Here is a 26,025-nt window from a genome sequence, read left to right on the forward strand (position 1 = left end):
CCAGCTAACAATTCAAGTTAAGTGGAGCAACAGTGCAGTTTAAAGGTGGAAATACAAGCAGAATAAGTGTAATCAAGTCCTATTAAAACTGCAAGAGCCAAAAATAAGTGTAAGAAACAGATCAGCAGGGAGTGTCCAGGTAGTTGACAATGCAGGTGGTGGAGGATATCGGAGCTCACGGCTGATTCATGTAGCAGTGTTTGCAGGTAGAAGGTTCCCCTCCTGTTCTCCTTTTGTTCCTCTCTTGTACATCTCTTACTATACTAACTAAATTTGTTAATATACTTGTAAAAATCCTCACTTAGAAGAATCCTCATTAGCTAACAGCCTCACAGTCTCAAACAACCGGCTTGGGTACAGTTTTTCGAATGCGAAAAACCCGACACCCACTTGACCTACAAATAAAAAATGAAAGTGTTAAAAATCGATGTAAATATTAATAGACTTACCTTTAAACCGACTGTGCAGATCACCGATGGAGCAGTATGCTGACCGCAAGTGATTTTGAATGAAGAGCTGTCTGCCACTACAGTTTACTGTCATCGCGACTTTTATTAATCTGAATTTAAAGCGGAAATTTCGGGTTAAGTGTTTAAACACTTAACCTGCGGGATACTATCAAACCTCCTGTATGTTTGATATTACTATGCCCTGATGGGGGACCCTGCACCTCTCCCAGAACTGGATTAATGCTCTGAGGCCCTATGATCTAATATGGCTATCATTTTAGACAAATACACGGGTAATACTGTGTGCACTACTATTGGATGCAAGCAGCTCTGCCTTCACGAGCTGAGTGAGGTGGGAAATTCCTGCCCACTGTCCTTGCAGTTTGACCAAATCCTGAATAAGCAAGACAGTCACCCAAATTCATGATGGCCCCACCAGATTCATGCTCTCTCCTATCTGTTCTTGTCACTCCAACCATCCTGGCGTTAAATCAATTGCATCCACATTTAATAATTATGCCTCCCTCCCTCTGACCAGCCCTGACATTAAATTTATAGTATTCACATGTAATATTCACGTGTAATAGTAGACCTATTTCCCCCCAACCAGTCCAACATTTAATGAATAGTATTCCTGTTTAATAAATAAATCTATTTCCCTCCCCCAAGTAGCTAGCAATAAATTATTAGCATTTACATTTAAGACCACCCCCCCCCCCATACACACTCACACACACACACACTCACACTCACACTCACACACACCTACCTTCTTGCAGGCTCACTGTGTTGGAAAGGCAAACTCTTTTGTCTGCCTCTGTAGCAGTGGACACACATGAGAGGGTGCCTGTCAGTGATTAGGATAGAGGAGGGAGGGAGGAACGGATCATAAGACCGCAGCAACATGTGGGAAGCTGGCTGGTCTTGGAGGAAGGTCCAGGTACCAACTTTATAAATCTCCACCCCTGGTCGCATCATCATAGCCCTGTCCCCACCATTTAATGTTGCTGTATGCAGCATTTGTGTGCCAGGATGCGGGATAATGACGCCAATCTCATCATAAGCCACACCTCTACTCGGGATCCAGGAGGGCGTCTACTCTTCTGGGAGTCCGAGAGGACTCCCTGAAATTTCAGGACCTTTCTGGACATCCAAAGAGTTTAGACTTAGATATGTGACAAGATAACAAAAGGTAGGCTAGGCTTGGGCCAAGTGGCCTTTAGACAAGTCCAGGCCTGACAAAATGATTTCTTTATATAATTTTCTTCATCCCACTCTGAGAGACTGTGGCCAATGAGTCAAACCCCAACCTGACAGCAGAAAGCTGCGGTGACCTGAGACAATGACGGCAGTAGTCACTTCCTCCTGAGTGACACACTTCCTGTGCTTTTCTTAATTACTGTCTGCCTCAATAGAAAATACAACAGAGCTTTAAATGTGGGTTTTATTTCCTAGTAGGCAATTGTTCTGCTGAGTATAGGTAGCTATATTTAGACCATGATTTATTTTCTTTATGTTTTCATAATTTTTATCCTTGAGAGTTAAGTGAGTCTTGGATCATTCACTGGTCCTGTAACTGAAGGCATTACAGGAGACGTTCTTGTGTGCAGCATTCAAAGGACAGAGTGGGACTGTCAGGAAGACCCAGCCTGATCTGCTGATATACTCAGGAAAAAGGTGCTTCCTACAAAACCGCTGACTGCTCATGGCAGTAAAACATGACAAGGAGAAGCACTGATTATAACAATGATAGGAACATGCAAAGTACTGGGGGAAGTCCAAGCTTATAGTGGGAGCTTGAGCCATCCTGTGTCGACTCTCACATATACTTATATAGAGATCTGGCATGCCTGCCTGCCTGTTGTATACTGCAATGTTTTAAAGGAAGCTTGCATAACATTGTAATAAATAAGATTATTATTCAGCAAATAGAATCATGATAATAAATTCTGACAACAAATCTCAATAGGACAAAATTATTTTAAATATTGATTTCATTATCATCATCATCATAGTGCCACTAATTCTGCAGCGCTGTACAGAGAACTCACCACTTCCAGCCCCATTGGAGCTTACAGTCTAAATTTCCTAACATACACACACTGCACTCACAGGACAACAGTGATCACCTTCTGGCTGTGTATATACCATGATGCCTGATTGTGACCCTAACAATATAGGTAAGATCATTGTTCAGCATTTGGGGAATCACCTGTGACATCATAACATGTGCGGCCAGCTTTAGGTGCAGAATTTAGGTAACAGCGAATGTTAGAAAATGGATTTTCAACTTTTCTTGCTGCAATTATCTAATTATGTGCCTTATTATTTGTTAGCCGACCTAATACTAATTAAACAAATAATATTTGTCTCTTGTGGCATATTATACATTATTTTATTTTAATTTGTTTAACATCAAAAGTAGTTATTGAAAGTTTTCAAGAATATATGGGGGTACAGAAATGAAACATTAAAATTATTTTGTTGGTTTGCGAAGGGAACAAGAGGATTGTCGTTTTAGTTTCTGCGTTAAGCAGCAAAATGGTTAGGATACCCCATGACAACATGTACCAAATACTTATGTCCCCCCTAGTCATTGGTTATTCACAAATGTAGGTTTTGGGTGGATTTCCAGTGATGTGCATAGCCCAGGGCCAACTGGATAGGGTATTTCAGTACCAAAACACATTTCCATTGTATTTAATTTGCAGAACAAATAGATGTGACTTAAACAATTGGTCTTCTCGACAGTATGTTACCAATTGTACATACTATATAAATTCAATAAAAACAAGTATCTTTAGTTTCCCAAAGCTCCATGTTCCAAAATATTAATTACAGGTAATAAAACACCTTTTTACCAGTTAATCTTTTAGAAGATTAATGGACATCGCTATGGTCTCAAATTCCAGGAACTGAATCTTTTAGTGACCTTGTCAAAACCAATAATATATCCAGGACTGAAAAGTTCCATTGTATCCTTATCTCCACGATGGTGAGCCCATAACACTAAAGTTCATAAAGTTACCAGCATCCATTCTTCAGTGCTGGACAAGGACAGACCAGCGAAAACATAATGAATTCCTAAATGTGGTCTGATCACAACCACATAACTCCACTTACTGACCAATAGTACACACACAAATATATGAAAAAGATATCATTACTACAATACAAAATATTACCAACACATATCAACAGCTATTATTTATCATTTAAACACACACTGTAGATTTGATGGGCAAATTGTCCAGAAATGTCTGTGGGCTCAAAATAATTGTTCTATATGTTAAATGCAATGCTTTTTCTATCAAGCCAGATGGTAAATCGTGTTGCTCTATGACCTCATCGTCCTGTGTGTGTCATCATCATAATACTGTATGCAGTCCCATCAATCAGATCTGTACAATCTGTCCATACACGTTTGTCACACCAAATTAACCCACTAAAGTATGAGGATGCATCACACAGAGATTTAGATTTAAGATTCTAGTTCATACTTGCTTACTCTCCCGGAATTGTCGGGAGGCTCCCAAATTTCGGGGAGTCCTCCCGGGCTCCTGGAAGAGTAGACAAACCTCCCGGATTCGCTGAAATTCAGGGCATTGAATAGTGGGGCGGTGCTTAATTGCATCATTAAGTCCCACCCCCGCTGTTCAAAGTTTGCATGTATGTTCTATTTGCATGACAGACGTACTTCTGCACATTTTGTGGCATGTCACGGATAAGTTTAATAAATAAATTAGACTCTGATTCGGCCTCATACATACATGGCAAAAGTGGACAGATTCAACAGTTTGGTGGGTAATCTAAACCACTGGATGTTCCCTGTTAAACTAAACTTTGTTTCTCTTTTATCATTTATTTTTATAGCACCACCCAGTGGTCAAAATTGGCTGGTACATGGTGGTATGCCATACTGTTATTTCTCCTACTGCTTTCATTGTAAATCTATTAAACTCCATTCAATTACATTTTCCATACCGCCACCTCTAAATTTCTAATTGAACCACAGGTTCCACCATATTAGGTAGTGTTGTACATAGAATATGTAATTAATTATTCACATCACTTGCTGCCACATTGGAGCTCACAGTCTAAATTCTTTACCACACAAACACACATCACACACACGTATACAAGGGTAAATTATTTGTCAGCAGCCAATTAACCTATCGGTATGGTTTTAGACAGTTGGAGGAAACCGGAACAAACACAGGGAGGACAAACAAACTAAATACACATAGGACCCTGGTCAGAATTTAACTCATCACTGTGGACGAGCAACCATTGTGAAACAATTGTGACATCTCTGAGAGCAACGTTTAATTCCGTTAGCTAGGAGAGACTGAAGCAGCGGTTGTTCCTGGCCAAAGAGAGTGTCATGCAATTGGATGTGGGGTGACCATGTGACGCTGATATCCAGTCATGTGCTTCTGTATTCAGCCAGGACCAGTCACTGCTTCAGTCTATCCCGGCAAATGCATTAAATAATGAATATATTATTGCTATATAACTAAATACATTTTGATATTGCATAGTAATGTGTCAGGTCAGCTGTTATTGGATTTTGGTGATATAGTAGGAAGAGTAGAGACTAATAAAAAGGGGAAAACTGATTTACCACTTGATATGGATAATCAATTTACACAAAATGGAAGTTGAATAAAGAGCTGGTTATAAAATTAAGTTAGATTAAGAGTTAAGAAAACTACGTGCATAAACAAATATTGCAAATTAAGCTGTTTTATTCTTGTATAGACATATTTCTCAGGGTATGTCTACAAAAAGTGCTGAAGTAATATATCTAAAGGAAATGTGCCCTCAATAAATAGAGAAATAGGGAATTTGTGGTATAATGAGATATTGAGGTTAGCGCCTGATAAGATGTGGCAAGATTAACTTGGATTAATGCCTATATCTGGGCGGGCGAGGGGAAGATATTGATAGTTCCTGATATGTGGAGTGATAGTGGTAGTGTGGAAAGTTATTGGGAAAAAGTCTTATATGATGCTTTTTATCTACGTATTAGTTTGTGGTTTTAAGAGATAAAATGCTTGCAAATGTATTGTGAAGTTACCATTATTCTATTTGCATACATAAATAAAGAACATATTCTGAAGGATTGATTCTACAAAAGTCCATATCACCACTTAAAGCAGTTATTGCTGTTTGGTAAGTGCCGCCAGTCCACATGCTTGTCCCAGCCCCTTCTGCAATGTGTATAGACACTTTCACACTGTAATCCTATCCGTAAATAAGTATAATGGACATCCTATAACAGGAGAACATGTTCAGTCTCCATTCCAGTAGAGGATACAGCTGGATGACAATGTACATACAAGAACACTGGTACATTTAAACAACCTATGTATATATTTATGTTGCAATATTTTGGCATTTACATTTTTATTGCACTTCAGGTCCTGTGTGTCACAGTTCCCCCTCCCACTGGTCGGATTCAATGGCAGGAATTCTGCACCCCCTCCTTTACATCCTCAGGAAAAAAAAAAATCAAGAAGGAACTTGATCCCGACAAGAGGGCAATTCACACTGGGATATTGCAGAGAAGAGACCACTCGGCTTAAGAATATGATGGAGGGATTTCAGAGCAGCCACTGGCTTGTCATTTCTCATCCACTGTAGGATCTCAGGCTCTCGCTCTGGCATTGGCTCTATGTAACAGTTCTGTGAAAATGCTCAGTTATACTGGGAACCTGAGACTCATTCTCTTATACTGGACTTGGCTGCAGGGACTGAACTCTCAGGAACTAGACCCCACGGGGAAAAATGTCTGTAAATCTGACAGGTAAGTACTCAATTCTGATACTGCACTTCCAAACAATACAGTATGTTTATTCATTCCTGGAAAACATGGCTAGCAGGCTGCATTTCCAGGAACTCTATATCAGAACATCTTCAGGTTTTAATAATTGCAACTATTTTATAATAACAATTACAGAGAAAATAAGCACTAGAAGTAGAGGGATGTGAAATTATCTACTATTATTACTTATCTCATTTCAGGACTTTAGCTTATCTTATCCATATAAAGTGTGATAATAAAGAAAATGTAAAGCAGTTATTACCTTATCATGTGTAATATATATTTTATTGTCAATACTTTGCTTTGTAAGTTCGTTATCCCAGCAATCACTGTGACAGATAGGATGTCTGTACTTGGTCAGTCCTATATAGTAACGTGGCTTCATCTGCTACAAACAGTGGACCTCATTGATGATGCTCCTATATTCTGGTCTTTGGAGCTGCCTCTACGAGCTGAAAGTGCGTCTAGGTTTGTGGGAAGATATGAAGAGGTGCACTGTACAAAAATGTCAGCATTCCAGCCTCCTACCTCTTTAGAACCACCCCTTTAATTAAATTAAAGTTTTCTGCTTTTCTTATATAATCCTTCTCGATTTATCCTTATTTGTGGCTTAAATTGACAATGGGTGTGAGAAGTCATTGGGACTGCCTTTACTACACGTGTGCATGTGATCCTTTTTTTCACAACTGTGCAAACCAAGAACAAAGAAGATTTTGCACTTCACATTGGCCAGCTAACGCATCAGAAATGAGGCACAGATCTCCGTTTTGTGGGCTAAATCCTATTATTTCACTAAGAACATTACTATTGATTATTTTGAGGCATAGAAGGTCCTGTGCCTCAGTGATGTCACAATGTCCTAGTTAAGGTTCAACCCACAAAATGGCTACCTCCATTGTGTGTAAGTGAGGTGTCCACCATCAAGTAGTGCACACTAATTTATTATAACATTTTGGAATTATTCAAATAGTCTTTTGAATCTGGCAAAGTCTTTAAAATATTACAGTTTGTTACGAAATGTAATATTCCCACCATGTAATGACTTGTACACATATTTCCTTGTGCGCATGTAATTACACTTCCTTTCTAACAATACAATGAGAACATCAGTTCCTAGAAGTGCTCACACTTCTCTGACACGACAGCAGAACGTGTATGGTGTAAGTTACTTTATATAAAAGAACGGTATCAAATTATATGTAAGTCACCAGATGTAGACATGTGACATAAGACGTTAATCATGGGAAAGGTTCTTTATGTAATGCAGACTTCCTGGAAGTGTGTCTGTATCTGTTGATAGACTACAACGTTTCCGAATGTAAAACAGCTGATAAGAGATGACAATAGATTGACTGTGATGTGATAAATGTCAAAAAGTTCAGCATTAATTAGGACCTAAAATACTTTTTTGCTCCTTCTCCCTCATTTTCTGACCTTCTTCCTTGGAACCTGTTAAGCTGTGTAAATCCAGGCAGCCAATTATATCTACATTTATGGACATTACAATATACCTTTTAATTTCAGACTAACTTGTTTTTTAGGCTCTTTCACTGCTTTTTGCTATTGAAGACAGAGTTAACACCCTCCAGCCTTAACCCCAGTAATGGACCTTACCTATGTTCCTGTAGACAAATATATGGGGACAGCAGCACTATGGGGACAGCATTCATGAAGCTGCACAACAGCTTTGCCTGGGATGGTGTCACCTGTTTATTATAATGAGATCCAGCGGAAGCCTCTTGGGCTTTGTTGGATCCCTCACCCGTGGAAGTGCTATGCACATACTTTATAACCGTATTTTATTATGCATCGATGTGATTTGCAGCAATGATGGATATCGCTCTGGGGTCATAAATAGACCCCTTAGTCTAATTTGATTTCCGGGTTGCAAACATAGTCCAGCGCACCAATTCACCTGTCCTCACACTGCTGAAGACTGCCTCCTATCTTCCTAGAACCAACCTTTCTCCTGCAATATATTTTTCCACCCTCTATTGGACATAATTTCTGCACAAATCCTGACAGGGTCACACAATCAAAGATCAGCTAACACAACTTTGTGATGTCACATTAACAGTTGCAGCCTCTTTGTGTTAGAGCTTGAACCTATGAATGTTTTAATATTTGCCTTGTACTGCGTTAATCAGAAGGTGATTTCAGTTAAAGCGGACCTCAAAATAGTGATAGTGTCTGTGCTCACTGGACTCTCTCCAACCGCTGGATGTAGCCTGAAAGCAGCTGGTTCTATTTTTGATCCATTCTTTGGAGAAAGTGAGTGTAGTGAAAGCGTTCCTCATATTGATCAATAAATCACTATTTTGAAGTTGACTTGAGCTGCATTCATCAACTGCCTGTGGTTAACTCGCCTTGATCTGTCCAGGAGTATTTACCCTATAGTTGATATATGTAAGCTGGACAAAGGACACATTAGGAATAGTTGCCCGTGGGAACAGAAAAAGCAGCGTTCTAGTCTCAGCATTTGTCTGCTTTGAGTTGTCTAAAAACCTGCAAAGCAAACATAAGCAGTTAGTAGAGGAATATGTGATACATGTAGGGGCAGATTCAATTCCCAGCATTGTTCTTTAGAACAATGCAGGGCGCGCATTATTACCATTACTATGGTAATTTTAATGCACATTTTTGCTCACGTCTCACAAAGCTCAGGGCCGGTGCTAGGGTCCTTGGCGCCCTAGGCACACTTTCACATCCGCGCGCCCCCAGGCACACTTTCACATCCGCGCCCCCCCAGGCACACTTTCACATCCGCGCCCCCCCAGGCACACTTTCACATCCGCGCCCCCAGGCACACTTTCACATCCGCGCCCCCCCAGGCACACTTTCACATCCGCGCCCCCCCAGGCACACTTTCACAATCCGCGCCCCCCTTCCCCACGTCTTTCCTTACCTTTACTTTCTGCCATAAAGCTGCTCCTCTCTGCTCCGACTCCTCCCCTCCACTCACTGACACTGTCAGGCCGTGATAATGATGACACGCCCGACAGTCAGTGAGTGAAGGGGAGGAGTCGGAGCAAAGAGGCGGCGGTGGTGATCCATAACCCCTTCCCCCATCCCCAAGGATTTATCGGAAGCTGTGCGGCAGCCGTGTAAGGTATGGTCAGCGGTCACCGCACAGTTTTAAAGTAAGTTTTATTCAGTTGCGCCCTCCAGAGCCCGGCGCCCTAGGCAACTGCCTAACCTTGCCTAATGGGAGCGCCGGGCCTGACAAAGCTGCAAGCAAAAATCTGCGTTGAAATTACCATAGTAATGGTAATAATACGCTGCTATTACCATAGTAACTGTAATAGTGCGCAGCTATTACTATAGTAACGGTAATAGTGTGCAGCTATTACCATAGTAATAGTGCGTGGTCCACATTATTCTAAAGAACAACTTGGGCAATTGAATCTGCCCCATAGTATATTTCGTTTGAATTAATGTTTTTATGAATGTGTTTTATCCACTTTATGTATGTATGCTACGCCATGCGTTAGACACATAATAGTAATTGGGAACACATAATGTACTAAAAGCAAAGTAAGCTCAATTTTTGGTGCATTTTACATATTGCCATAGTTGGGAGTTTACCCCAATTGCTATTTGAATATTTTGTGCTGTCACCCCATAGGAAAGATATGCAAATCGGGCAAAACACATCCACAATAGAAAAACCAAACTGTAGGCTAGCTCTTAAAGTGACCCAGTCTTTCCTATTGATGCCTAGAAAACAGTGATGTAGGTAAGGGGGTCATAGAGGTCATAGCTACATATGAACTTACACACCAGTCTTCTAAGACACCGAGCAAAGGTTAATTAATGGCAGAATGACCACCATTCTGGTTTGTATTTAGGGAGGTATATATGGCCAGATAAGGCTGGGATTCATTATCACCAGTCTGTCATAACACTGTGGCTCCTGCTGGCAGCCTTTCTAAGGAGACACGTGGAACTACATATGCTCTAAGAATATTCATATGAAATACAGAAGATCACCATGGTATAAAAACCTAACAGAACTCAATGTTTATCTCACCTATGTAGATCATCATACTTTTTATACTGCTGCTGGAGTTGTCTCTTTCTTCTGCACAGAATGTTAGTGCAATTAGTGAAGAAATAACAGTAGGTAGAAGAAAGATAAAATAAGTAAATTCAAGTAGTATTTCTGGAACGATTGGATGCTATGTTATGGTACTTTTTGATGCACCGTTGAATCAGAACAACTTCTGCAGGACGGGTTCCAGCTTTCATCAACAGTTTCATATTCTCTGAAGTTTAACATTTATATTATAAGATTTCTCTTGCCATGGATGAGTTTATAAGGAAAAGTGACATATGCTTCTCTAGTATAGTGCTTCATCGTTTTCTTCACGTTTTAAATATACCATTAATTATTTTGGATCTTGAGGTGGATACCTGGTATCCCCCTCCACCACCACCATATTTGGCAATAGGTGCCATGATAGCGTTTTTTGACTAGGGTGTAAGCCTGTTTTTGCTATGATTTATCATCTCCTGTTCGTGCACATGTACACAGTATTGAAGTAGGTGGGGAGGTAAAGGCTATACACAATCAGATCATACTATTGTCCCCGTCAGTACATAATTACGTATTAGATGAATGCATTGATATTGTGGGAGGAAGTGACCTGACCGCTCATATGATTATGAAGAAATGGCTGCACACAAACTAGACCGGTGGTAATCATTTTTCCGATTACCACAAACCCGACAAGCAGGATCCCTGCAAAGAAAATCCGATTGGCAAAAAAACGACTGGAATATAAACAGACTTACCTAAAAACCGAATCTGCACATTTCCCGATCCACGCATGGTGACAGGAACTCATTCCAAATACACAGCTTTCCGGCAGTTGACTTTCACGTCAGTTATCAGTTCGACCTAGATAAATGTTAATTTAAAGCAGCAATGTCAGGACCCGCAGGGTAAGTGTTTAATAAAACACTAAGATGACCACATACCATATTCTGAAGTCCAACTGTAGATTGCCCTTCAGACAAAATTCACAACAATGCACCCTTTCCGCCAGGACTGTACAACTGGTGGCCTGTGAGCTAGATGCAGCCTTTCAAAGCTTTTTTTTTGTCGCCCTTGGTTTGAAAAAAGCTCCATAGTCAGTTTGATTATATATACTATATAGACAAAAGTATCCGGACGCTTGACCATTACACCAACAGGGACTGTAATGACATTGTATTCAAATACATATACTTTAATATGGAGTTGGTCCCCCTTGTGCAGTGATTACAGCTTCCACTCTTCTTGGAAGGCTTTCTACAAGATGTTGGCGTGTTTCTGTTGGAATTTGTGCCCATTCATTCTGTAGAGCATTTATGAGGTCAGGCACTGATGTTGGATGAGAGGGCCTGAATCGCAAACTCCATACCAGTTCACCCTAAAGGTGTTCGATAGGGTTGAGGTCAGGGCTCTGTGCGGGTCAGTCTAGTTCTTCCACACCAAACTCATCAAACCATGTCTTTGTAGTCCTTGCTTTGTGCACTGGGGCACAGTCATGTTGGAATAGAAAAGGGCCTCCCCCAAACTGTTGCCACAAAGTTGGAAGCATTGTCCAAAATGACTTGGTATGCTGAAGCATTAATATTGCCCTTCACTAGAGATAAGGCATCTAGCCCAAACCTGAAAAACAGCTTCATACCATTATCCCTCCTCCATCAAACTTCACAGTTGGCATAATGCAGTCAGGCAGGTAACGTTCTCGTGGCATCCGCCAAACCCAGACTCCCCATCTGACTGCCAAACAGAGAAGCGGGATTCGTCACTCCACAGAATACGTTTTCACTGTGCCACAGTCCAGTGTTGGTGTGCTTTACACCACTTCATCTGACACTTGGCATTAGTCTTGGTGATGTGAGGCTTGCATGCAGCTGCTCGGCCATGGAAACACATTCCATTAAGCTCCTGACGCACATTTTTTGTGCTTACATTAATGCCAGTGGAAGTTTAAAACTCTTCAGCAATGGAATCAGCAGAGCGTTGTCGACTTCTACACCCAATGTGCCTTAGCAGCCGTTGACCCCGCTCTGTGATTTTACGTGGTCTTCCACTTTGTGGCTGAGTTGCTGTTGTTATGAAATGCTTCCACTTTCTAATAATATCACTTACAGTTGACCATGGAATATCCAGCAGGGATGAAATTTCACAGTCTTATTGCAAAGGTAGCATCCTATCACAGTACCACGCTGGACGTCACTAAGCTCTTCAGGACAACACATTTTGTATCAGAAATGTTTGCAAATAGAGACTGCATGGCTGGGTGCTTGATTTTATACACCTCTGGCAGCGGGTTTGAATGAAACACTTCAATAATTAATAGGTGTGGCCAAATGCTTTTGTCCATATAGTGTATTTTGTTTAATAGTATTCAGTCTTTGAACACATTGTTTGAGCAGAACTGTCTGTGAACAAGTAGTTATAGTAGAAATGTCTGTGAACATATAGTTATAGTAGAACTGTCTGTGAACTCGTAGTTATAGTAGAACTGTCTGCGAACACGTAGTTATAGTAGAACTATCTGTGAACACGTAGTTATAGTAGAACTGTCTGCGAACTCGTAGTTATAGTAGAACTGTCTGTGAACACGTAGTTATAGTAGAACTGTCTGTGAACACGTAGTTATAGTAGAACCGTCTGTGAACACGTAGTTATAGTAGAACTATTTGCGAACACATTTAAGATTGGCATGTTACTTCTTTCAAAAACTTTCTTACCTCCCTTATTTTTGGTCCTTACCAGGATGGAGGGACCGGGAATTACCTAGTCCCTGTAGTGCAGGGGTCAGGGAACGTTTTTACATTTTACCCCAAAATATATTTAGATACGCCAATGTTACCCCCTTGATTTGAAAGGAAGGAAATCATATATTATTAATTATTGGAACTTAAAATTTTATTGAATCTATTAAAAATTTCTTTGAAAGCTTCAACTTCAAAACTTCAGGTTTTGGAGAAATGATGCTGCTTCATTTTTGATACAAAAGCATCAATATTGCGACATTTTAATGTCAGAGCAGTTTGGAAACAGTCTTCAGCATCCAATCGATTTCTCTGCTTTGTTTTTATGTTGGTTAGAGTGGAAAATCCTTGTTCGCAAAGGTTATTTGTTGCAAAAGGCAGCAACTTTTTGACTGCCTCCTCATGTACAATTTTTAATGCCTTTGCAGCAGTTGACATCCAAAAATATGACAGATCTGCTTTGTTTTCAAATGCAATACGTGCTTCATTATTGCATCAAAGCTCAAGAAGTGCCTCTGCCAACCCTTGAGGCTCTTCTGGTACAACAGCAATTTCACATTTAAAGGGGTCTACAATCCAACTGACAGCATGTGAATCAGCAGCATTACCCCCAGGAATTTCCTTTTTACCCCATTTGGGGTAATTTACCCCTGTTCCCTGACCACTGCTGTAGTGCATTGACCCCACTCCCAGACACAGACATCAAGTACTTGTTACTGTAAACAAGCAATCGCAAGTCTAGTTCATTTAGCGTTTTTGCCCATGTTTTCCACAATGAGAACACAGGGCCTGATTCATTAAGGATCTTAACTTAAGAAACTTCTTAGTTCAGTCTCCTGGACAAAATCATGTTACAATGCAAGGGGTGCAAATTAGTATTCTGTTTTGCACATAAGTTAAATGCTGACTGTTTTTCATGTAGCACACATATATCAACTTTAAATTTCAGTGTACAAATAAGCTATCAAGTATTTGTGTGCTACATGAAAAAACAGTCAGTATTTAACTTATGTGCAAAACAGAATGCTAATTTGCACCCCTTGCATTGTAACATGGTTTTGTCCAGAAGACTGAAATAAGAAGTTACTTAAGTTAAGATCCTTAATGAATCAGGCCCATAATCTCACCTGGGAAAGTAAGAAAGTCATAAGAGACTCTGTACAAATCATATACTGTAGGCACTGCTGGAAAAGTATCAATCTGCAATGTGAGCAATAAAAGCTAATCTTACACTATTATAAAATTATTATGTCATTAATGTATTTAAACATCAGTTCTTCATGTGGTTGAAGAGGTATCTGATATACCTACAGCAATTTGTATATACATATTATTTTTGTTTGACACTGGAAGCAAGCAAGATAATATACAATTTTAGACGTAATAACATGGGTCAAATAAGTTAACAGTTGTTCAGCAGAGAAATATCTCAGAAATACTTTCCAGGAACTGATTTATGACATGCTCACTAAATAGCCTCATTATCTGTGGAAGTATTAGACTGCCTTGTGCTGGAAAAACAGACGGATATACTGACTACCTTCAACTGCATGTCAAATGTTCACTTAATTTAGGAAAAAACTCATCCATCAATCCAATTTTCCCCATAAATTAGCTTTACTGCACATTGGTAGATAACAGAAGAGACAGTAATCTTAGCAGAGTGACAGTTTTCTGGACCATTAAATTGGCTGTTAATGTCTAAGGGCTCAGGCTCATAAACACAGTTTCAAATGTTGAGTTCACCCCTGTATGAACACAGCATTAATGCCGCCAGGGCAAGTGATGTAATGCATATGGAGTTATCTCTAATTATCTAGTGTGTCCTGGGTACATCATATACAGTTGTATTTGGCTACAAAAATGGAAATTATCCAGGGGCAGGCTGGGCTGGGGGCTTAGGCTATGTCACCTGCATTTTTTTTTCCTTTAGAATGTCCCTAATAGGCTACTAAGTCGAGTCTTGCTCACCAGGCTTAAATTTGCCAGCCATCCCCTGAAATTATCCATTAGAATTATTATATGAAATGACAGATGTCTTAAAATATCTTAGGCTCGCAGCAGATTTAAAAGATTATGATAGATTGTTTCAGCCTTGTTGGTGCCCAGTAGGCAAATATAGAGACACCAGTTGTTTTTAAAATTAGGAACCAATTGTAGGCTTCTGGAAGTGGATCTAAGGTGATAAGTGTTATGTACTGCAGGGGTGAGGAGTCTGGCCAAATAATTGGGCAGCTTGTCTAAAGAGTGCATGAAGGTTTGAGAGGAATAATAAACACTTCAACTGGACTCCAGGGACATCCAACCAAGATCTGATAGCATGTTAGAATTGTGGGTACTGTAGTTACATTGCAAAACAAAATGTCAGATTGTGTTGTAGAGTATATTTTGAAGTGAATTTGAGGTACTTTACCATAAACTCCATCACCATTAGCATCAGTTGTGCTACTCGCTTCTAAGTTGACCATTAGACAGTGTTATGCTCGCTCCTGACTTTCTCTATACCATGCCAGTACTAGAAAGGTAGCTGATCTGTGAAGTATCTAGGAAGCTAGCCCCAGAATATAGCAGAATGCAGTCTGAAGCTCCACTTAAAGCTGAAATCTCCATTAGCTTACATTATATTACAGTACCCCAACCTGGCAACATGTTCACTTTCATTTTGAGGGGTTTGGTGTTAACTTAATAGGGGCTTAATATTTGGAGAGTTTTACATTAATTTTATGTGGGTTCAATATTAAATGTCAGCAGGGTGGCAACTATGTATTTGTTAATTTTAATTAAAGAATATAGTGAACAAAGCATCAGTAAAAATAATTCTGTGCACAGTAAATGTACAATAACATCTATACGCTGAACATTACCCTGAGTATCTGATCCTTTCATTATATATGGAAAATAGTACACTGTAGCGTTCAAAGTTCAATTTAAGAAAAAAATTGAAGCTTTTTTATTGAATGCAAATATTATTTAAATAGTGTTTCAAAACATATTAGTGTTTCAGAACTGTGAAAGGTGAACCTTGAATGTGAACTGTGAACACAAGTCACAAATATTGAATCACAAATTTGTATTGGGGTCTATTGATGATAGTACTGAGAAAATGTTCCTGGCCATCGAACCAATGAAATTTGACCAAATTTTGAAGTGGTTCAGAATTTTGGAGTGTCTGTATTCCTCACATATCCTTGACCGCCAATAAATACCTGACAGAAACCCCATGACCAAACCAGATGTCTACAGGCACCAATGCATAGAAACATAGGAGGGTATTAGCCCAAAAAACTATAAGGGTCTTAATCTATATACAGAGCAAACTAGACATGATTAAAAAGTAATTTGCTCCTACTTTTCCGGTAAATTAAGCATCCATGTTTGAGCATTTGAAATGATGGTAGGTCCGAGGTATACAGCAGGGTCATAGGTCACAGGTGAAACAGAAAGTGATAGAACTGACGAAGATACTTAAGAAAATGTGTAATAATAATATATTAAACAATCAAGTCTGTGATGCTCTGCCTAGTCAATTCCAGGATGTCATCAAAACAAAATGGTGCAACTAATCTACTTCCTGCTTCTCCCTTCCCTTAGTGTCACTAAAAGGCTGGTGTGCTGCCCAGGCTGGAAACAGGAAGGGCGAGAGTGTACAGCTGGTAAGTTATAATGTTCCTCCTCGTGAGGTGACAAGACAACGTCAGATGATAGAGTAGGATGTCACACATAATGAATGTTCTGGGACAGGCAGAGTTTAGGACATAGTCATTGTTCTTTTAGGAGTGTAAAGAAGAAAAAGTAAAATACATTGTACATAGATTCTGTATTAACAATGATTTATTTATTGTGGAATTGGATTGTATGTGATTATATGCATATTTATTGTTTATGAAAGTGTTATTTATAGGCTACAAACTGGGATATTGGTATGTCACTGACACCTGAACTGATACTCTCAGACACTTGGCCAGTTGTGAGCTGTATTTAATATATCTGATAACTATGGATGGGGTTAGATGTGCTTATGAGGGTATACAGGCGTCAGGGATTCGTACCCCAATCCAACACAAACTAATACATATTTTCATAAGGACTGTAAGAAAACAGGAAACAAGTAGTGGTTGTGAGTAGGTTGATAGTAAAACTTTGTATATTTATTGTAATGTATTGTGTAGCTTAAATGTCTTTTCACCAACTTTACCCTTCTCCCAACTTGTTACTAACTCTACAATATATGGTATTAAAAATAGTTAAATAATTGGGGATTGTGTACTGTATATGACATTCAGGATATTTGGGGCACATAAAGATGCTGGCCTTGAATTTGTGATACTGACTAAGGCATCTACTTACTAATATGCGGATAGGCTGATTTTTTTTTTATCATCACTATACCTATTGCCTCAATTTATATATAAAATATACTCAGCGATACTTAGCTGCCTTGGCGATATATTTATTTTCAGTGATTTGTGTTGAGGGATAAGATCTCTCTTTATTCCTATATAATTTTATCCATAGTCAAGGTCTCCAATAGGAATTTTGGGCACCTATACAGCAACGTCTTCGGGCCCTTCTATAATTCCTAAAAGGGGCTTGGGCACACCAGGTTGGTGGTCTCTCCCACTACACAGGCAGGCCTGGGACCCATTACTTTGTACATACTCCTCCCTTCTCGGTGACCCTGTCTATATTTTGGGAGCAATGTTTACTCTGGCACCATACCTCTGAATGGTTTTACAGGTTAAGCGAAGTGACATGCTAAGCTCAGTAGCATGCTAAACTGAGCGCCCTCAACACCGATGCTGCTTCCCTGTCTTCCACAGTACCAAGTACAGTACTGATGTTTTGCCGAAAATTTGTATTTCTTGGACTCTCTATATTTTATCACGTTGTACTAAATGGAGCTATCTTTCAACACTTGCACCAAATGTGGATAAGGTTACCAAGTGCCAAGTTACATCATGTGTCCAAGATTCCAGAAATATTTTGTTTAACAGACATAGGCATCTGGAAAATACTTTAAATTGTGTACTGACCTGACACACTAGAAGAGCTGCCCTGTGTTAGGCTTTAGCCAATGAGTTTTTCTAATTAATTTTCCCAAGTCCCTCAGGCACTGTGGGTCCTTCAGCACTGTGCATCGATCAGACAGGAAGCAGGAAGTATTCACTTCCTGTCTGTCTGATCATGTGTGCGGAGCAACGCTGCAGAGCGCGCCGGCCCTGATACTTAAGGTAAGTGAGAGTGGCTACATATGGGAAAACTATATGTAAGGGGGCTACATATGGGAAAACTATATGTGAGGGGGCTACATATGGGAAAATTATATGTAAGGGGGCTACATATGGGAAAATTATATGTAAGGGGGCTACATATGGGAAAATTATATGTAAGGGGGCTACATATGGGAAAACTATATGTGAGGGGGCTACATATGGGAAAATTATATGTAAGGGGGCTACATATGGGAAAACTATATGTGAGGAGGCTATATCTTGGAAAACTATATGTGAGGGGGCTATATCTGTGAAAACTATATGTGAGGGGGCTATATCTGGGAAAACTATATGTAAGGGGTTGCATCTTGAAAAACTATATGTGAGGGGGCTACAGCTTTTTTCCTGCATTGCTTTAGAAATGACCCACTGTGTATTAAGTCATCACATCTAGGTTTTCCTAAATGTTTCCCCAACCAAATTCCAAGTTCTAAATCCCGCCTACTTTTGTGTTGCCCCACCCACATGAGGCCACTTCAATAATTTTTTCCAGGGCCACTTTAAGTTCCCAATCCGCCCCTGCCTCTAGACTCCTGCACCCTTATTTGTGGATACTCTTTTTAAAGTTACTTTTTATGCTGTTTATATTATGAAAATGTATATATATTTCCCATACATAAATTTGGGTATAGTATGAGAAAAACACTTAACTAACTTCCTGGTTAGTGTGTTGATCTTTATTATTTTTAATAGTTAGGTAAAAGGGTCTTAAAGTCCCCTGAAGTCCTCTGGCTAAGAGTTGGTCTTGTCTGTTGGTCCATTTAGTAATTGGTTTAGACATGTACAAGCCAACTTTGTCTCAGTGTTAAGTAACTGGTTTAGGCCTTCCTTAGTGGATGCCGTTCTGCATATATTTCTCCTGATAGAGAGGATTTGTGATTGATTTTAAGTGCTTTAAATATGAGGAGTAACGCTTATTTCTAAGCATCTTTGTGTTTCTTAAGAAAGGCTAACTGTATGCACTTACCAGTGATAACTCATATGTCTGCTTCCCAAATGTGATCTTCAAAATTTCCTAGATGTTTTTGAGGGCAATATAACATCAATAGTAGTGTCTATTTAGGATTTAATGTGCATGTCTTGTAGCAGGAGTTTATTTACTCTCTAGGACCTTTGCTTGGCTGGAGCAATGGTCTTGTAGTAAATGGTCCTGCAGTAAATGTAGGTGTCTGTGGCTGATGCATAGGTAGTAAACCCTGGAATATACTAGGTGTGGATGTCTGGTGAAGTATCACTTCCCAAGGTGCAGGAGTCTACAGGAATTGCACAGCTGGTAGTCGTGGGCAGTGGCGGACTGGCCAGGGTGTCAGCTTGCCCGATGGCAAGTGGGCCCTGTGGGCCCATGATGCAGTGGGTCCCCTTAAACATTAGACAATATGCTAAAAATGTTAATGGCCTTTTAGTAGCTTGAAAATATAATAAAAGTTCCAATATTATTACTGTATGCAACTAAAATTTCCATTGTTTTACTATTTTAATAAAATAATTTTTCGAGGTTACTTTATATTTAACAATATAATAAATAACTCTGAAAAATTAATTCTGATTTGGGCTGTGTGAGGCCGACGCATACGTTGTATAGGCTCGGATCTTTACTATTGCGACTGCGCAATGAAGCTTAACTAGAAATCCTAGCCTGGAATTGTAACTTGCAGACGAAATCAACTTTGTATGGAGCTATTGCATACATTGCAGAGACAGCAAATATTTTTCATTGCGTAGGCCTCAGTTTTAGTGTGCTTCTTCAGCTCTTCACCTCGTGCTTGCTGTGTTTTATAAAAGTTATGTATTTAATTAATATTTTTGCCCTTTAATTTAAATATAATGTATTTTCTTCATTGTATAAAATTAGTGCAAAAATACTAGGTAGTAAATCTATTTAACTGCAGTCTCAAATAATAAGATACACATAATGCAAGTTCAATAAATAAGGGAATTTAGAGTGTAAGCTCCAAAGGGGCAGGGACTGATGTGAGTGAGTTCTCAGTGCAACGTTGCGGAATTAGTGGCGCTATATAGATAAATAAATGATGATGATGATGATGATGATACCTTTTATTTACTCTGCATTTAAAATTACTGTGATTGTTAAAATTGTTGTTGATAATAGATACGTTAATAATATAATACATATTACCATCGACGTGTGTTCTTGCGGTGAGGTCCATTATGTATTTCTAGCAGAAATACATAATGGACCTCATTACTGTATTGTACAAATTTGTTACAATATACTAAAACAGTTTACAAAATGCAGAATACAGCAAAACAGTAATAATAATAACTACAATTATTATCAACTGCAAAACTACAAATAGCCAACTTATGGCAAAAGCTGGATTCAACATTTAATTGTAGTTGTTCATTTTTCCCAGCGTGAACTGTTTTTAATTAAGTTTTAATTTCAGGAGTATTACCCCTACCAGCGTGGAAAAGAAAAAGCATAAATCAGTTTAGCATTATTATTCAGTATGTGCTTAAAGGTGTTATCTGTGAGCAACTACGTACAGTTGTGCCAAGTAATGATGGTACGGGACAGGGACTTTTTGATATATTGGGGAATATTCAATTAGCTTTTCTGTTCGCGATTACACTCGGCTGCATGAGTCCCGATACCGCAACATTGCAGATTTCCGTGCGCACCCCAGAGGGTTGCGATGGGAAATCCGCAATGTTGCGGGACCATATTGTCACTTTACACAAATTGCGGACCAAAAATCTAATTAACTATGCCCCATTGACTGAAACATTACAGCATCTTAAATTTGATCCCAAAAAATGTTTATCTGATAGTACAGATGGAGCTGCAACCTACCATGGCCGGTATAATGGTTTATAAAGTAAAATGGTGTAACTGATGTGGCTGATCAACATGTTCATATATGGTGTTATGCCCATGTCTTGAATAAGGTGGTAACTGAAAAAAACAATGTTGCGTGCCTGCAGTTTCGTTTTTCAAGTTGCTCCAGAATAGAGCAACGTTTGTGAAAACATCTTGCAAGAGAAATGCCGTATGGATAGAAGTTGTTGGAAAACATCTAGGAAAAGAAAAAAACTAAATGATTAAAGCTAATTGGTGAGACAAGATGGTCAGGAAAATCCAATGTAGCAACAACTATATTTGGTAGTTATGATGATGCTGCTGTCAGTACGTTTGTAAATGTATTGACATGATTATCAATGATACAAGAGTCAGTAAAGTTTGACGCAAAAACAAAACAAGAAGAAAATGTTTTAAACAATATTGACAGCATTTAGTTACTTGTAAATATTTGAAACTACAGCCCCATTATCAAGTTATTTACAGACAAGTGGTTTAGATATGTTTACTGCATGGAGTTTAGTAGATTCAACTACAATACAGTTGAAAGAACAGACAAGAACATTTGATAACGTTCACAGAAAGGTATTGGATTTTGTAAATAATTGTAATGACAAAACTTCACAGATGAATATAGATGAAAAACAAACATTGGAAGGTATTGTTAAGCTGTCTCCACAAATCAGCAAAGATCAAGTAATATTGGAATTGTTTTCTTTTGTTTTGAACTTTGATGTAATAAAGCTATTATTTAATGATGATGAGAATATGGATTCCAGTTGCAACAAGTGTAAAATTTGTAGCACTTGCCCATCGTGTGTACTTAAAATTCTGGCATCCAACTGACTTCATGACCAGGTATATGATAACCTTTATGAACTTTATAAATTCATCTGCACACTGTCAGTTACTCAAGTCCAATGTCAGAAGACATTTTCAAAGCTAAAGATCATAAAGACAAGACTAAGAAATTCACTGTCTGAGGAGAACTTGGAATCATTCATGTTGCTATCCTCTGAAAAGTAATTGTTAGATGAATTGGATGCAGAAGCAATTATTGACCGATTCACACAATCATCTACTGAATTCAAACAATTGCTCTTAATAAAATGGATTGCATGAAATATGCTTTTGAACTACCTCTTAAAGTGTAAAAGGTTCAGTACAAGCAAACTATTTAAAAATATCCACCATTTATGTAAAATAAAAATGTCTCCTGGCAACCAATATTTTTAGACCCAGTCCGCCACTGGCCGTGGGGTCTTCACCTTAACTTTTCATGTTCTCAAATTTCCAAAGAGTGAATTTCATGGTACAGCTGTAAGGGTCTAGCATGGGGTCTAATGCCCAACTGAAGCTGCCACTCACAATTAGGATAACTGCAAGGATACAGGTTGCTCTATCATCTTGGCAAGACATGCTGACAGGCCCTGGTTGGTGGCATACAAGTATATATATATATACACACAAGTTAACCCGTGCATGATACTCATGCATTCTAGTCAAATCAAGCTACTTAAGGTGTTAAAAAGGTTCTTGTCATGCATTTGAGGCTAGGCCAGGCCTCCTCAGGGGAAGAGCGTTACTTCCCGACGTAAGCGCCCTTTTTTACGTGGTTTTGTCCACATGTCACCACCTCATCATTCTTCTCCATCACCTCATCCTTCATCCTTATCGCCACATCCTTAATCTCCATCGTCTTACTGTTCTAAAACCTCTCGATACACAACGTTTCTGCTAAACACCTTATCGCTGTGCTCAATCAGTCTTCCTTGAAGGGCAGTATTCATAACCTGCACTTTCACATCACTGCTTCTCCGTACTCGTGAAAATGTGACATACAATTGTCCATGACCAAACACAGGCTCTGGTAAATAAATACCCACACGGTCAAGAGTTTGAGCCCTCAACTGGTAAATTTAGCCTTTACTACCCCTCCCACGGGGGGAAGGGGGGATGATGGAAGTTAACTGACTTCACTATTATAATTTTTTTGTCAAATAATGTCAGTATACCACATTTCAGGTCAATTGGATGAGCCCTTTCTGAGAAAATAGTTTTTTTCACACACACACACACACACACACACACTAACACACGCCGCTAGGCTTATATACATTAGAGATATATATATATATATATATATATATATATATATATATATGTGTGGCCTGAACAGGTTACTAGATTGATATTTGTCTTTTAAGGGCAAAGCAGCACACTCCCTCTGCTCAAGATCAGTGAGTATAATGTAAGTGAGGGCAGTGATGGGTCCAGTGGTGACAGATCATAGCCTGGTTTTGGGTGGACCGCATTCTGTGAAAATAGTTTCATGTGGCCCCGGTTGTTGTAGGAAGTAGCTTGGATCCCACACCAGCTGATGATGTGGGCTGGACTTGTCTATGAAAATGGTAGGAAGGCCTCTTTATTGTGCATATGTATGGCCTAGTAGTGAGATTTACAGCTGGCTTGTCTCATTCATATGTTTTAATCAATGGAGGTCTTTATAAAAGAGTGTATCGACAGCATATGTGTGGGCAACATGCAGCAACCATGGTGTTTGGGAGTCGTCAATCTTATGCAGATCGAAGCTATGACAAAAGTTTTGTTAAGTGGAGTTAGAGCAATGTAAATACCTATTTTTTATTTCTGCAAGTTTATATAATTTCCTTCCCTGGAGAATAGGCACAAATTCATTCATAATTATATCTTACAAACAGGGTTTTATTCCAAGAAGAGCCAAGGGTTATATAATATGGTCTTGAGAAAAATGTCCAGTTTATCAGGCACCTAGGTAGACAACTCTGTTATAGAGGACTGTGTTGACTTGTCAGGTGGTTTTTAAATATGGTCACCACTGATAAGTAAAACATTGTAATTCTAATATGTATTTTTGTCATTTATGTGCTGTTGTTTAGATAACAGACTTGTTTCTTTATGTCTCAGCATTTTATCTGGGGCAACAATATTTTTATATTAGTAAGGTCTATCTAGTTAAAACGTAATTATTATTATTATTATTATTATTATTATTATTATTATTATTATTATTAATAATAAAAGCATATATATGTGCATATGTTGAATCAGACACGTCAAGATGCATTCAGCTAAATAACAGCAGCATGTATACCAGGTGTAACAAATGTGTATCCTTATGCCTGATGACAGCATAATGATGTGGCAGATGCTATAATGGCATTACCCTACTTGCACACAAAATAATAATGTAATGAAGCATATTTGAAAGAGAGAATATTGTCATGACAGTGTTAAATATAAACTAAATTAAATTAAATTAAATTTGTTGTTGTAAAGAAGAATATTCTTTCCTGCAGTACTGCAAATTGAAATGTCAGTTAAATAATGTAAGCAGATTATCACAACCTCATATAATATAGCCACTAACCTTGTAACTATGATCAGCTGACAAGGTCAATACCTACCAACCAATCAGAAGCGGCTATAAAGTGCTGCTGATAGTCATCATCAATGCGTCTTGTTGTACCAGCTCTCCAGTAACTGCAAAATATACATCTCCTGAAAGGCATATCTGCTGATGCGTCCACGATTTTTGTTGTGCAAATATGTGAACACACCCGTACTGTAATTGGCCGACACATGCCTGCCCCTGGCCACCCCTATTTACTCTAGCCTTAAGGAGAGACACGTCAGCTACACACAAATAAATTACATATGGACCTGTCACGTCTGGATGGTCTGGATATGAGCCTGAACAATCTGCTCGAATTGGTACTACCCCCTGGGAGGTGCTGAGTCTAGAAGAGAGTGAGGTTTTCGCCAGGGACCCCCGCAAGGAGATTTGAACTTAGTGGCTCCCAAACTGCAGGTTGCGGTCCTCTCAGGTGGGGACGAGCGAGATTTTAAGAATAACTAACCGGCAATGGAGGAGATGAGCAGGTAGGCAGAACAAGAGGAACCGGAAAATAGGATCACAAGGATGCGATGATCTGCGGCTGTAAAAGATGTAGAAATCCTGGGGTGCTTGGAAGCCCCTACTAACAGGAACACGAGGATGCAATGATCTGCAGCTGTAGAAGGTATAGAATTCCTGAGGCACTCTGGAGAGACTGGACAGCAAGGAGAGTCACAGAAAACCGGAGGTCTGTTCTATTTCAGAATTCAAATCAAACTCCTTACCCTCACAAAGCCCTTATCAGCACTTCTTCCCCTTACATCTCTGACCTTGTTTCAAGATATATACCTACCTGGCCACTCCGCTCCGCCTCTGACCTACACCTCAATTCACTTCTCCTTACCTCCTCCCATACTCGCCTCCAATACTTCTGTCCTGCTGCCACTATTCTTTGGAACTCCCTACCCCGCCTTGGTCAACTCTCCCCCCATCCCTCAGTTCTTCAAACGCTCAGTCAAAACTCACCTTTTCAAGCTCGCCTATCGTACCAGCTCCTGCTTATCTTATTCATCACCTCCTCTTCCTTTGCCTGCCATTTACATTTTCTCCCAGTTGCTCCTACTCTCTCTCACCACCCCTCCCTCTATAATGTAAGCTCTCAACCTACTCTCCCACGTCTGTCTACTATCTGACTCCATCATACGTCCTGTTATGTCTTTTGCTGCACTGTGTATTACCTCATCTATTCAATACTTGCTTCTGTATCTGGCGCTATGGAAACTGTAGTGCCTTATAAATAAATAAATAATAATAATAATAGTTTTTTGTAAGGTACCAAAAAACTCTGCGTCCCTGGACAGTCAGAGTGATAAATCATACAAAATATAAATATACATAAAAAGAAAACAAGTACATATAAGGTTGAAGAAAGAAGTGTACACATTATACAGAGGCAATAGAGGGGCCCACTTATGAGAGCGTACAGTCTAGAGGGTGAGGGCAATGCT

At 39.3% G+C, this 26,025-nt stretch overlaps 1 protein-coding gene across 1 annotated transcript in view; it reads left to right on the forward strand.

Annotated features, from left to right (window-relative positions):
• The first annotated feature begins 5,845 nt into the window (after nucleotides 1-5,845).
• Nucleotides 5,846-26,025, forward strand: part of SCARF1 (scavenger receptor class F member 1) — a 57,658-nt gene continuing 37,478 nt past the window's right edge. The window contains exons 1-2 of the mRNA XM_075196713.1: nucleotides 5,846-6,258; nucleotides 16,639-16,700. Of these exons, the coding sequence (XP_075052814.1) occupies nucleotides 6,146-6,258; nucleotides 16,639-16,700 (175 nt within the window). The 5' untranslated portion in view covers nucleotides 5,846-6,145. The remainder of the gene's footprint in view (nucleotides 6,259-16,638; nucleotides 16,701-26,025) is intronic.

This window comes from Mixophyes fleayi, chromosome 2 (genome assembly GCF_038048845.1).
Source record: "Mixophyes fleayi isolate aMixFle1 chromosome 2, aMixFle1.hap1, whole genome shotgun sequence".
NCBI lineage: Eukaryota > Metazoa > Chordata > Amphibia > Anura > Limnodynastidae > Mixophyes > Mixophyes fleayi.